Source organism: Epinephelus lanceolatus, chromosome 2, assembly GCF_041903045.1.
Source record: "Epinephelus lanceolatus isolate andai-2023 chromosome 2, ASM4190304v1, whole genome shotgun sequence".
Lineage (NCBI taxonomy): Eukaryota > Metazoa > Chordata > Actinopteri > Perciformes > Serranidae > Epinephelus > Epinephelus lanceolatus.
Window position 1 is genome coordinate 47,139,019 of NC_135735.1, and position 15,018 is coordinate 47,154,036.

The 15,018-nt window shown below is 39.9% G+C and overlaps 1 protein-coding gene across 10 annotated transcripts in view; it reads right to left on the reverse strand.

Moving 5' to 3' along the window:
• The window catches only part of LOC117258502 (serine/threonine-protein kinase BRSK2-like), a 218,365-nt gene that overhangs the window by 59,667 nt on the left and 143,680 nt on the right, over positions 1-15,018 (reverse strand). For all 10 annotated transcript variants that reach the window (XM_078162083.1, XM_078162080.1, XM_033629509.2 and 7 more), the window contains exons 5-7: positions 14,477-14,593; positions 2,380-2,413; positions 1,023-1,091 (exon numbers count right to left, since the gene is read on the reverse strand). In XM_078162083.1, coding sequence (XP_078018209.1) covers positions 1,023-1,091; positions 2,380-2,413; positions 14,477-14,593 — 220 coding nt within the window. The remainder of the gene's footprint in view (positions 1-1,022; positions 1,092-2,379; positions 2,414-14,476; positions 14,594-15,018) is intronic.

Below are 15,018 nucleotides of genomic sequence, written 5' to 3' on the forward strand. Positions count from 1 at the left end.
GACAAGTGCGCGTGAGCACGAGCACACACACACACACACACACACACACACACAGATGCATGCGCACACACACTGGTCAGCACACTACCACCAGCCGACAGAGAGTGCGCATCAGAAAATATGTCGTGTCAACCACCTGAAAAATCACTTTAAATGGATAGTTTGAATTTTTTGAATTGGGGTTGTATGGGGTTCTTATAGTCAGTGTATAAGATACAGTTGATGCGCACTGCCAGTTTGAAGAAGCGGGCTGGAGTCCAACAGGGAAGCTACGCAATGTACTGCTGTTGATGGGGGCCAGCAACAAAATGTATTTTGGCTACCTAAAAAAATCTATATCAGTTTAAGTGTATGTCATGATGAGAGTATGTTTAGTGCTCTATCTGTCTGTAAGACAGCCTGTTCCAACAGGGAAGCCATTATGGGCTTCACTTCCCAGTCTATGTGCTAGTTAAGGCCACCAGACTCCATTGACAAAAACAGTCATTTTGGCTCACTGAACACAGGAGCTGCTGGTCTACCACTGCCTTGATCACTTTGTTAGTTTGTGTTATTTTGTGACTTTGGTAAATCCAAACTAAGCCTTTTAAATGCTGGAGTCACACAATAAAACAAACAAAACTAGGCAGTGGTAGACCAGCAGCTCCTTGTGTTCAACAATGTTAAATTACAATTTTTTTTCGATGGAATCTGGCCTTGAAGAGATTAATATAACAGCTTCAGTTTTCTGTTGGAAATCGCTGTCTGACAGCATGGTAAAGCCGTGAACATATTCTTAATATAGCATACACTTAAACTGACAGATTTTTTTAGGTGGCTAAAATACCTTTTATAGCTGACTCCCATCCACAGCGGTACATTGCTTAGCTTCCATGTTAGACTCTAGCCTGCTTCTCGAAACAGGGGGCGTGCCGACAGACATCTACTGTATGTAATACACTGTCTATGGATAAGTACCTCATGCAGCCCCTCTTCAAAAATCTTAACTATCCCTTTACCTAACAAGGTTAGCCGTCACTCACCACTAAAAGTGCAAACAGGATGACTCCACAGCTCCATGCATCTGCTTTCCTCCCATCATACTTCTCCCCCTGGTAAAGACAGACAGACAGACAGACAGACAGAGATGAAACTCACATCATTAATTCTTCATTCAGCTCCTTCATTCTGAGACTGTTTCCCAAACTGTAAATCACCCTGACTACTCTGAGCCTCAGCATCTCGCTGTGCTTAATGGAAAAATCCACCCATATATGGATATTCCTACAATGGGACATCAGCAATTTGTGATGCTGACTGCATAGCAGGAGTTATTTTGAGATGAAGTGTTTGAATTTCCTTTTTCTGGTGTACCAACCCGACCTCGTCTGCTGGGTGTCAGTTAGTTATTTCCTGTGTTACCCAAAATGACTTGAGAACAAACAGCAGGCAGAGATATGGATATGGACGGTAGGAAGATGTACCATACCTTACCTTTACTTCTTGCAAAATTTATTTAGAAAATCTCTGATACCTACATTTTAAATATCAATTTTGCTCATATATTAATTAGGGATGCACAATAATATCGGCACATCATCGGTATCGGCCAATATTGGCTTTAAAATGAGAATAAGCAAATATGCTTTTTCTTATTTTGCACAATGAACGAATATTACATACATTAAAAAGTATTGTATTTCATGTCTCCATCTGCTGGTGGGTCATCACAATAAGAGTATGCATGTATAATATGATGTTAATTCCACTACAGAAGAGACTGAAGGATCACTAAAATTAGGTGGGGAAAAAAGGTGGACATAGATATCGGTTATCAGCCAAATGAGTTGTTATGTATCGGCATATCAAATATCAGCAAAAAAATCCAATATTGTGCATTCCTAATATTTATATCAACAATGCATAGTAAAATATCTGTTTGAAATCTGAGAAAATAACACAGGATACACAGGATAATCAAATACATATTGAATAAGTGTACAGAGTCAAGCTCTGTGTATGTGTATGTATGTGTGTGTGTGTGTGTGTGTGTTTGTCATCGGACAAACGAATGTTTAAACCAAATGTAGGTTTGTTAAAACAGAAAATGAATTCTTACAGTCTTACAGGGGGAAAAACAGTTTCCACAGGCAAAACAGGAAATACGTAAACAAAATGGTCAAAGTAATGCAAGACTGCATCACAAATAACAGATTTTTTTATAGTGTGTAGAGAGTGTATTTCTATCCAATGGAGGGGGAAGGGGGGTGAGACCTGAGGAGAGAGCGCAGTGAATGCAGAGAGGATGGAGCAGTGATGTAAGAGCCATTCTGGAGAGTGCGGTCAGAGCTGCTATTACTGTATGAAAGAAACACGGAAAGACCAAGAGAGAGCACTTACCCTGATAACCTCTGGGCAGGCGTAGTGTGGAGATCTGTAAAAGAGGCAAAGAGGCGGTTATGCTGGAAAGGACTCGCTGTAGTTGACACACAACATTACACAACACTACACACTCAGCCAGCAGCCACAACCACTATAGTGAAGAATAAGTGAGCAGGTGAATCTCAGCACAATCGTCTGACATAATGCCCTCTGAAGAAATATGAAGCACTTTACCCAAAAATCCATGAAAATATGAAGCTGGTATTGCCTTATGTGGATTATTTGTTTGTTAGCTAAGTGACTTTTACATAACATGAAATGGCCTCAATCCAAATTCCAGTGATGATGGCTCATCCTGTTGGATAACATATGAAAGCATCCAACAGTGTTTCCACAATGTGACGAGCAACAACAGTGGGGGAAGTTTTTAAATCATTTACATTAAGGACCATAATAATGGTTTTATAAGCCCTGGCTCCTTAAATCACATATTCTTTACTTAGTTTTTGCATTATCATACATATGTTGAAATATTTTAGATTTTTAAAGGTATTTTCCTAACTGTTCAAGGTGGCCCATTATTTCCATGTATTTCCGTAGGATTTCAAAATTAGTTTAATGTAACACAGTTGTTGGTTCAAAGTACTTTTACCTCGGTACTCCACTTAAGACCAGTTCAGGTACATCTGTTGCTTCTTTATACATCCAATTTATCACCCAGCTGGCAATGGACATCAGTATGACAGAAAGATGTTGGACTCTTACTTCTGAGAGACTTTAAATTTTGGCTGGAATAATAAAAATCATGTCGACGATATAAGTGGCTTACTCCGTTAAAATTTCACAGTGTGGACGTTGTCACATCGTCTTGCAGATGTACCTTACAACTAACTTACAAATAACTACGTTATTCTATTTAAGATGATGTTGGCATGGGATGTTTCGAAAAAGCTGGATTTTGGTTACTTAACAACACAACTTAAAACTTATACAAAATATTAACACAACTATTATATTATACATAACTATTATTGCAAAATATTAACATCATCTATTGTCAGTATTCTATGTCAAATTGCTGTTAGCATCAAGGCTCTGACACACAAAGCTGATGGTTGGCCGTTGGTCAATTTTCAGCCAGTGGTGAGTGTCTTTTACACAAGGCGGTGTGGTGTGTCCTGCACTGTTGCCTGTCGTCAGCCCCAGTCAGTGAACGAAATCACTCTGATTGGCAGTTCAGCTCAGCAAACAAGAAGAGAAACAGAAGTGAGGAAAGTGAACAAAGAGCTAAAGTCAAAAGAGAGTGAGACCAAAACAAACTTGTTACATAAGATAGGATTACCTTTCTTTAGCCATTGAGCTCTTTAGCAGAAACGTCTCCTGATGGTTTGTGTTATTGTTCACTGGTGCACTGTAAATATGCTCTGTTCTTACAACATTAGATTGTCTTATTAATGTGCTAACTGGCTAACAAACATTAAGACGGTCTTCCAGTTTCCCTTTTTGAATGATGAACACAGACTACGGCCGTCTGCTGGTGTGGACAGTTAATTCCTCTCATGCAGGTGCCGAGCATACGCTGGTTGGCCGATGGCTGTAGTCTTTGCTGTATGTTTGTGTGCAACTTTTTGGCTGAGACACATGAGATGTGAGGCGACACAGCAGTTGTCTTTCGTTGCCACTCGTTCTCTGAAGTCAGGTTTGGTGTGTCAGGGCCTCTAGATGTTGTCCTGCCATTAATTTTGGTCACCTGACATCACAACCTGAATTAAACCAAATATCAACGCCTAACAACATTGGTGGCCAGTTGGTTACATTTAAGTGGCAACTTACATTTACTTAAAAGGGGCCTATTATGCTTTCCCTTGTTTTCTGTCATATATAATGTTACAATGTCAGGGGCCGTATTCACAAAGCTTCCTAGTGCTAAGAGTTACTCCTAGTGATGAAATTCTGATAAAATTCTTAGAATTGTGACATTTTCTTAGAATTTCCTCTTAAAGTTAAGACTAGGTCCTTGTAAAGGTAAAAGTTATTCACAAACCATCTTAGCCCTTAGAAGAACTCCTAAGGTGAAAAACTGTTAGGAGCAGGGAGGAGGACTTTTAAAGGATAACTTCGGTATTTTTCAACCTGGGCTCTATTTCCCCATGTGTATGTGTGCGTATGATTCATAGGTACAACTCGTTCTAAAATTTGTTCAGTATTGAGGGAGGCGGATGCAGCTGGGAGCCGCGAAACGAGCTAAAACGGTAACAGGGGCAAATGCGTCCCGTATAAGTTTGCGCACTGACCATTTTTTCGCCACTGACCAGTTCAGATCGGCAGTGCTATCTCTGTAAATAGCCTATTGTAGCGGCCCTGGGGCAGTGGTGAGTGAGGTATGAATGGAGTCAGCTGTCAGTTAGTGTTGGAGCAGAGAGGGGGGAGGGCTGCTCCGCTGGGTACTGTAAGTGAGTATGTGTGCATGAAGTGTGTGTGTTACGCTAGAAGAGTCAGAGTTTGGGACGGAGTCTTTTACGTGCTACCCCCTGGAGGGTTACCGGAGTTTTTGGAGTGCTCAAATAAACGGGCCTTTTTCCCGAACGCAAGAACAGGATGTCACGCAACACCCCGTACAGCTTTCACAGGCTGCCTTTGTCGGACGGCGAGATGCTGAAGTTGTGGCTAGTTGTGCTACAAATGGATGCTAACACTCCTCTCCAGACACTGCGCTTTGCAGACCATCGGGTCTGCAGTGCTCACTTCTCCCACGATGACTACTGCCAGCCGAAGAAGAGAAGACATCCAATCCCGAAACACCTCTTCCTCAAGAAAATGGCTGTCCAATGAGTAGAGAGAGCTACAGACACAGTGGAGCAAAGCTCATGACATCACACAGCCCAGAGGTAAGGAAAAGGCTAGTATGCTATTTACAGAGATAGCACTGGCGATCTGAACCGGTCAGTGGCGACAAAAAAGCACTTTTAATGCGCAAACTTATACGGGATGCATTTGACCCCATTACCGTTTTTGCTCGTTTTGCGGCTCCCGGCTGCATCTGCCTCCCTCAATACTGAACCAATTTTAGAACGAGTTGTACCCATGAATCATATGCACACATACACATGGGGAAATAGGGCCCAGGTTGAAAAATAATAATAAGTTATCCTTTAAGAGGCTTAAGAGTTTCTTAATCAGAGGAGAAAATGGTGGAAACAGAGGTCAGAATAGAGGTCAGAGAAATATTCTCCAAACACTGAATGACAGTGAGTAAATGAAAGGCCATAGATTAGATTGTGCAGGGATAATATTTGTGGTCGATCTAATTAGGGGTATGCACACCTTTCCCACCTAACAATATCATTAATACTAAGATACTTGAAAAACTGAGAAAAGGCAACAGTGCAGCAGTGATGACTTGTGGCTGTTTCAACCTTCCATCAGCAAAGTGATCACACTATCAATGACAACACTTTCACAGTCAGCAGTTCATCTCATTTCCTCTGGGTGTCCACACCTTGCAGGCTCACAGAAGGGCATGTCTGTGGCAACCAACAGGGTCAACCACACCTCCTCACTAAGATAAAAGCTTCTGTCCCTTCCTCGCTCAGAGCTGCTCTGAGAACTTTCCTAAACTAGGACTCCTTACTGAAAGTTTTTAGGCTAAGTTAGGAGCTCTCTGAGAGTGTTCTCAGAATGTTTGTATATTCAGCCCCAGATGTCAGTATCAAACATGGCCAAAGTTTCAACTAATGATGAAAACTAATCCCTTTGAGCAAAAACCTCAAGCAGATCATGTGACCTAAACTAGTAAAAACACAGAATAAAGCAGTCTCACATTACAAATCAGTGTGTTTCCATTGCTCTTGTTGCATAAGGGCTGCTAACTACAGTGGCTGACATGAAAACGTGAGTTAGTGTTAGGTTTGTCCATCCTGAGCTACTGTAGAAACATAGCGATGCAACATGGTCATCTCCATAGACGGACCTGCTCCCTCTGTGCCTCATTCTACGGTAACAAAAACACAACGATTCTTATTTTTATTAAACACTGAAGAAAATATACTTAATATATTATTTTCCAGTTCTAGCAGAAGGCTATATCCCCCTAAATCCTACACACTGGACCTTTAAGTACAGAGGGGCCATTTAATGCCTTATATGTCGAGTAAAATCTTCAAATCAATCTAGAGGTGACCAATCATGGAGAAAAGCTACAACTGGAATAATATGTGATGGCCTAAAACAACTAGAATGCTTCTTAAAACATAGAAGTAGCAATACTACAGTGAAAAGAAGCATTTTTGTTGTTTTGTTAGATATAAATCTGCAGTTTTGGGGATTCCTGTGCTGCAGATCAGTTGAGAAACAATGAAGTAAGGGACAGAAGTAATGCAAAAAGCAAAAGGAGAACTGTAGTTAAAGTGAAATCAGTAATGGGTCATGGCTGGAGGTACAGTCATAAAGTTAACAAATGCATCTGAGTTCTCCAATGTGGTCCAGAGATCTTTGGTCTGTGTGTCTTCTGAATAATTAAATAATCACACGCACAGCAATGAGAACACTCGTTTGCTCTTCCTCTGTGTGGATTCATCACAACAAATGAAGCAGAGAGAAGGACTCTTTTAATAGCGTTTCATCGCAACTCTGCACCATGTGAGCACGGCTCCCTGAGTAAACACACACTCCATCATTGCCAGCATCATGCTTAATTATGCTAATGTATGTAAAACCAGTCGATCTGAACTACTCAAACAGTCGTGTCAAAATGCACTAACTGCAATCTAATTATACCAGAGCAAATGTTCATCCTTCCTGCTTGAGGCGACTTGTCCGTAGTCGTCTCTGACTGACATTTAATAAATTCCATTAACGTCATACGAAGTGTCATCTGACTTGTTACTCACGTGAGATATTTACAGGATCCATCAGAGGTTCTTTATAAAAACTGTCTGCATCACTTAAGTGTGGAAGAGTAATCTGACAGAAGAACACAGCTCTGTTCTTTGCATTAATCACTGATCTTATGTTGCGTCAGCATGTACTGTGAAACTAACAGCATGGTTCTGCACAAATGGAAACCCCTCAGCATTGTTACACCCAGTGAGCATTTTGGTTTTGGCTATTTGCAGGTCAGAAGATGTCTGGCATTTAGGTAAAGCTGGGCTTAATATGAGCTTAACCAAGGCCAGATGAACCCACCCACTAGCGAGCCCCGGGGAAAAACCACAAAACTACAACAATAAAGGCCTTAAAATCAAGCCTCAAAATTACACAGAAGCTAAGGAATGTACTGCTGTGGACAGGAGCAGCAGCAAAATGTATTTTAGCCACCTAAAAAAGTCAGTGTCAGTTTATGAGTACACTATTTTTAGAACATTCTTAGTGCTTAATCCTGCTGTCAGACAGTGATTTCCAATAGATAACTGAAGCTGTCATATCACTCCCTTCAAGGCCAGACTCCATTGAAAAAAAATTGTTATTTAACATCGCTGAACACATTTGCTCCTGGTCTACCACTGCCTCGATCAGTTAGTTAGTTTGTGTTATTATGTGATTTTGGCATTCAAAAGAGTTCGTTTGGATTCACCAAAGTCACACCCTAACACAAACACACTATCTGACTAAGGCAGGGTAGATCGACAGCTCCTGTGTTTAGCAAGCTAAAATTACTGTTTTTGTCAATGGAGTCTGGTGGCTTTGACGAGAACATAGATGGGGAACTGAAGCTGTTAGCCATTTGATGGTGAGGTTAAGTTGTGAAAATTTTCTAAATATAGCATACACTCAAACTTGATTTGATGATTTTCTAAGGAGTCTAAAATACATTTTGCTGCTTCCTCAATCCACAGCAGAACATTGTTAACCTTCTGTGTTGGTACTGAGACTGTGCTGAGACTGCTTCTCCAAGCTGGGGAAGACACTTACTATGGATAACTACCTCATACAACCCCATTTAAAAAGATCCAAACTGTACTATTTAAAGCCTCTGTCGTTTTATGTTATATTGGAACTTATTTGTGCATGCAATATTAACAAACAAATTTGCAGTAAACTAAAATATTACAGCCTTTGGGTCTCTGAGGGGTTGCCTGGTTGGTATTCCATAGTAATCCATAGTTCATTCTTCATTTTGCAAACAACAGTTAACAAAGCAGTCTTAACTCAAGGTCCACTTATTCACTTCTGGATCTTTTACAATGTTTGCTTCCATTATAATGTGTAGGTTTTTTTTTTTTGTTTTTTGTTTTTTTAATTTTTTATTGTTGAAGCACTTTGCAATTCCTTCCTTGCTTTTGTGCAAATTTACCCAAATTATGGCTAATAACAAAATGTCAACTATTTTTTTTTAAGTCCTATAGTTGCTTGTTTAAACTAGAATTACCGCTCCACGGTTGTATGCCTGCGTGCACCAGTTAAGTTTTAGTGTACATCCATGTCTGTGAAAACATGGATGCTTCACACCCACTGTCCCCCTGACAGCACAGAGGATCTATACAATCAGAACAGTTTCAAGGTGGACACCTAAGATAAGTGTCACCAATTCAGTATCTGACCAAATGTCTCCCCTTCTGTTCCTGAGATATGACATTGAAAAATGGCCAGAAAAGTGTTTTATGCAGAATGTTATAATGTCACAGTGAAGCTGACCATTGACCTTTTGGATATGAAATATCCAGCTTATAATTAGCATTTGGATTCTTGAGTTACGGCCAAAAACATCTTTTGTGAGGTCACACTGACCTTGACCTTTGTTCTTTGACCACAACATTATAATCACTTTATTCTTCAGTCCAAGTGGACATTTGTGCCAAATTTTGAGAAATTCCCTCAAGGTATTCTTGAGATATCATGTTCACAAGAATGAGACAGATGAGATCACACAGACTTGACCTTTGACCAGAGTTGGGTAAGGGTTACTTTAAAAGTAATCAAAGTACTTTACTGCATTACTTTTTTTTAAAGTAACCAGTTACTTTACTGCGTTACTCCCTGAGTAAAGTAACTCAAGTACTTTTAAAGTACTTCCAACGTTACTCCCTGAGAAAAGTAACTCAAGCACTTTTAAAGTACCTTTGAGTATTCTACATTTCCTAATGGGCAATGGACCACAGGACGCTAAGCCTACATTTTTTGTCTCCAAAATTAAAGTTATGGACCACTTGCCCTTCACTGAGATCCAATTCTCCCATCACAGCCGTCACTTTGACCAGTAGAAACACACAACGATCTGCTGCCGTAGACAACTGTATGACAACAACACCCCAGCATTTTTAATATTTCCTCTAGGGATGTTACCACACAGAGTAAAAGGGGGAAATGATGGTGTGAAACAGCAGAGGCACTTTATCAACCCGCTGAGTTAACGTTACTGTCATTAGCATCAAGCTAGCAAACAATGGTACATCCTCACGGTCGGACATAAAGTAATAACATTAACAAATAGTGGCGGGGCTTTTACTCACCACAACTGCAGAGGCTCCCAGCTTCATTTGAAACAAACTACATTAAAGATGGTCTGTTTTTTATTAATCCCTCTGTATCTTTGTATTTTTACTTTTTATCTGCTCTCGTTGTCTTTATAAAGTTAACATATCGCGCCGTCATTTCAAACTCAACACTTCCTGATTTTCCTTCAAATTAAAAGCCCCTTATAACCTTGGCTGAGAGAATTCCTCCATTTTCTAAATAGGCTTTTATTGTGAAACATTTGTAGGAACTTGGTTGTGGAGGATACAGTAGCTTGAATGTTTGCGTATGGTGCTTCAAATGTAGCTCCTGCCATCTGCTGACGCTTTTAGGTGACTACAACAACATTTGGGCTGGCACATGAACAGACACAGTGACTCAAATAATAGTAAAAGTAATAAAAATAGGACAAGAATAACCCGATGACATCACACACGCCGTGAAAGACGACTGGGGATAATTGGTGAGTACCATCGTGTAGTGTGTCATGTCTGTCGGCCAGGTCACGGCACGATTTTATGACTCCACAATCATGTAATGTGACCCAGTGACTTCCAGAACTGGCAGAAAAGTCATGTAGTGTGTACCAGGCATAATGCAAGTCCTGAGTCTGACCTGTCTGTCAGTGAGTCCTACTCCACCTTTTTTTAGACTCCACCGTAGACAACGGCAGCATTTCTCCGACCACCTAGCGAGCCACAAGCTTCATGGCTTCTTTCGGACTGATAGGTTTAACGTTATCTCCGTTATTAGAACCAAAACACTATTGTTGCTTTTCGGAGCTGAAGGACCAGCGTTCTAAAAGTAACAGAAGTAACTGATGGCTTGTTTGAAAATGTATTCAAGTATTTGACAGCAAACAGCAAACTAACACGTTAGGTTACTCGTTACTGCAAAAAGTAATCAAAGTACTCTTGTAACACGTTATACCCAACTCTGCCTTTGATCTATGACCACCAAAATGTTGTCAGTTTACTGTTCAGTCCACAATAATGTTTATGCCAAATCTGAAGAAATTCCCTTGAGATATCATGTTCACAAGACAGACATGGTCACAGTACCGTTGACCTTTGACCTATGACTACGAAAACCTTATTAGTTCATTGTTGAATCCAAGTAGACATTTGTGTCAAATTCCAAAATGATATTCCCTCAAGGCGTTCTTGAGATATTGTGTTAACAAGGATGGGATGGACTCACGGACAACCCAAAAACTTAATGCCTCTGGCCACAGCTATTGCCGGTGCGGAGGCATAAAAAAATCCACATATTAGCTGAGTAAACTCTGTCTGCTGATGATGACTGAGTGATCAGTCAAAAGCTTAGGAATAAGGGAGTAAATGGATCTTGACTTAAGACTGGACTAAATTTATCTTTTTAAACACCTAAAGTACATACAGATATTTCAACAGCATTTTAATTATAATTTAACACATAATTAGGATATACCTTAATTATAATTAAGTCACTTTAAAGCTGTTGAAATAGCTTTTAAGCCTTTAAATGTTCACTTTTTAACCAACACTGGTATAGTTTTAACATAGATGTATGTAATCTTTTGACCTTTAAATCCCCAAATTAATTCTAACAGGGAACTTATTATGTGTGAATGCAATTATAAGCCAAGAACTTGCCTCTAAGGCAACAACCTCACTTTCATTGTGTCGCAGAGTTTTGACTGCTTCTAGACAATAGAAACATTAAATGGCACATGAGGAATCACAGACAAAACTGAAGTTTTAGGCACGCTTCCCCCTGAGCCATTAAAATATCAAAATGTATATATAAATTTGTATATTTATAAAACAAAGAATTAACAAAAGTACCAGTTCCTGTACAATGTAGAAAAAACTGTAAAAAACACAACAAAACAAAACAAAACAAAACAAAAAAACAGCATTTATCTGCAAAACCTTTAATAAAATATCTGTGAATTATTTTTTTTTTTTGCACTTTATTTGAAGTAGGAGCAGCCACTGCTGTCAGTCATTTGAGCGTTTTGCACAGTAATAAAGGTATTTGATCTTAATAATTCAGGAAAAAATCTGTAAAACAGTGTTTGTCCACAAAACCTTTAATGAATACATCTGTAAATTTATTGTTTATTTTACTTAATTTTTTTTGTTTGGCAGCCATTTTTCTTTTGACTTTTTTTTTTTTTTTTTTTTTTTTTTTTACTTTTTCAACAGTGTATTGTTGGAATTATAATGAAGTCTAATGAGTAACTGTAGGCAGAGCATTTTGCCCACTGAGTCCAAGTTCTTTCTCTCTTTCTTTGTGCAGCGTGTCTGAGCCGGAGGAGTCGAGCTTCAGCTGTTCCACACGACTGACTCTGTGAAACACTGGTTGGCCTGCGGTTAACTGTGGTGAGTGGGAGACATCAGACCAGCCGGGATTCTACAGTGATTTCAAAAGCCTGTGGACCAAACAACTAGGACCTCACAGATTGAAAGGTTTCCACTGTTTCCACAGCTACAGCATCTTGAATGGGAGCAGGTGTGTTGTTTTCAGGCTGCTCTCATCAGTGCTTTTTTATATTAACAAATGATTACTTGTTTTGTGAAAGGGGGCTGGCTTGCACTGACAAACCCATACAGATAGCCAACTCTGCAGCTCTGCATTTGGTTGGTTTGTTATCTCTTACTTTATCTCCTTGTGCAACACTTGCATGGTGCACAGAACTAGTGACTTCTCATAACATCCCGACTTTTTCATCAGGATCGAACAAGAACAGGAAAGAAAACTCATTCTTGTAATGAGTCAACTCCACAAACCTTGTACTACGTACACTGAGCAAATCCTGCTCAGGACATTTAATACTGGCGTGGATTTACTCAAAAAGACATAATTTATTCACAGTAACAAGTGCAGCACTTTTACACCTTAAGTACAGTGATGGAATGAATACAGGATTAAAAAAAGATGCAAGGGAAAACATTCAAACCAAGATAAAGGACGACAGGATGGACATAGAGCACAGGTTTGCAGAAATAATTAAAAAACCTTTATGATGTGTTTGCTTCAATTACATTTAGAAAAGTAATAAAGGGTCTCATTCATGAAACGTGAGCAGAAGGAATTTGTGTGTAAACTGTTCGCAGACGGAAATTTACGTGCGTGTCCGCATTCATCAATATTTTAGTAGCTCCGATCTTTTCGTAGCTACTAACAAAATCTACTCCTGCTCCTGACCACTCGTAGTGCTTGTGTAAATTTAGTAAAGCACATAAATATTGCTTGTCACTATTGGAAATTACAATTTTAATTCATATTGCGCTCTGTTATGTACACAATACACAGATGCCTTTGAAACACGTAATCTAAACATGACAAAAATATTAAAAATATAACACATTTAGTTAAATTAGTTGGCAATTAGCAGGTTTAAGATCCAGATTAGGTTCATGATTGTGAATTATCTATGTAAATCGACTCAATAGATTACACGTTCTTTCTACATGTTGAATGATGATAATAAAAATATCCGTAAGGACAGCCAGATCACAGCCTCTTCGGCCTTCGGCCGTTCCCACTTCATTCAAAACCCCACAAATTAATCTTCTGTTTGTTTGGTGACCGCTGTATTTTTTGTGTGTGCTTATAGGCCATAAGGTGAACACAGTTATCATTTCATCTCGTTCCGACATCTGGGGACTACACGATCTTTACTTCATAAAAAAGATCGATACATGTTCAGCTAATCAGCGGGAGTTCGTAGCTCATAACCCCGCAAGAGTCCTGTGATCGGGGTCGTAATTCGGCACTTGTTCCGTCTGAGCGTAATGATCTGTTCCGCCTGAGCGTCATTTGCTGGGTCGGTGGTGAAGTGGTGCACATGACTCGTGCTACGGATGGACAGACCGCCACGTATCTTAAACAGGTAATACATCTGGCTACATCTTTCCCACATCAAATATCCATGATCACCTACACCTGCGTGCGTAAAAGCGCACACAATTCCGTGTCCTCTCACCGCGGATGCTGTGATTTGATGGCCCGGTACTCATTGTAGCCCACTCTTAGATGTCGGAGCAGAAATCAGTTTCTGTGAGACTTTTTCTGATTCACCTTACGGCCTATTATGCGTTTCTTTGCCTCCAGTTTCATATCAAACCATTTACGCTTCACCTCTGACATGGTTCTTTGTACCACGGAGACAACATTAACAGCATCTGTTACCTCCCTCCAGGCCTTCGCGTTGCCTGTCCCTGTCACACCACTACTAACTGAAGAAAATAAAATGTTTTTTCCTAAGTCCACTTCACCCAAAATTATTTCGATCTCCGCTTTGGAAAAATTCTTTTTTCTTTCTCTCTCTTTCTTTGTTTGCGCCATGACTCCTTTTATGGTGGTAATTGGATATTCATGGGCGGGGATTTATGTTAATTGCTGATTACTGGGAGCGCGCTGTCACTTTACGATGGATTGGCATTCATGATCATACACAAGTGTTTACGATCAAATCTGAGTTTCCCGCGGCGTTCCTGAATCCGGAGTAGGTTTTTAGTAGAGTAGGCTTTTATGTGCAAATCTACACACAGATTTACTCACTTTTCATGAATGAGACCCAAAGAGTGCACTGGTTAGGATTTAAAACCAGAGTACTACTTGGGAATCAAGTGTTAAGACCTGAGAATTTCTTGTTGTGCCTTGTTTTACTCACCCGCAGCTGGTCTCCAGCAGACTGTCCCCGACCTGCAGAGACGCCATGCCAAAGTCTGCTATCCTGATGTTGTTCTTCTCGTCTAACAACAAGTTCTCAGGCTTCAAATCTCTGTGGCTGGAGGACAACAAGAAGGAAAGCATGAGACAAAGAGTGAAAAATTAAATTTTTTTGAAGCTTACAGCGTAATTTTAATATTCTTCAACCTGGACCCTATTTCCCCATGTTTTTGTGTCTAATTGATTAATGGGAACAACAATTTTTGAAATTATACCAGTATTGAGTGAGAGGGTTGCAAAGCAGGTTGCAATGTAACCACTCAGGGCATTTGAGCACCATCACTGTACGCCCACTAACAGTCCTTGTTTTGTCACTGACAGGCTCAGACTGTCACTCTAATTGACTAATTACAGCATGGAAAGGATCCCTCCAGAGATAAATCATCATTGTGTTAAAGATTTTTTTAAACCAGAAGCAGCCCCCGAAATCTCCATTGCCAAACACACCAGACTCCATTTGAATTAATAGTAATTTTAGCATGT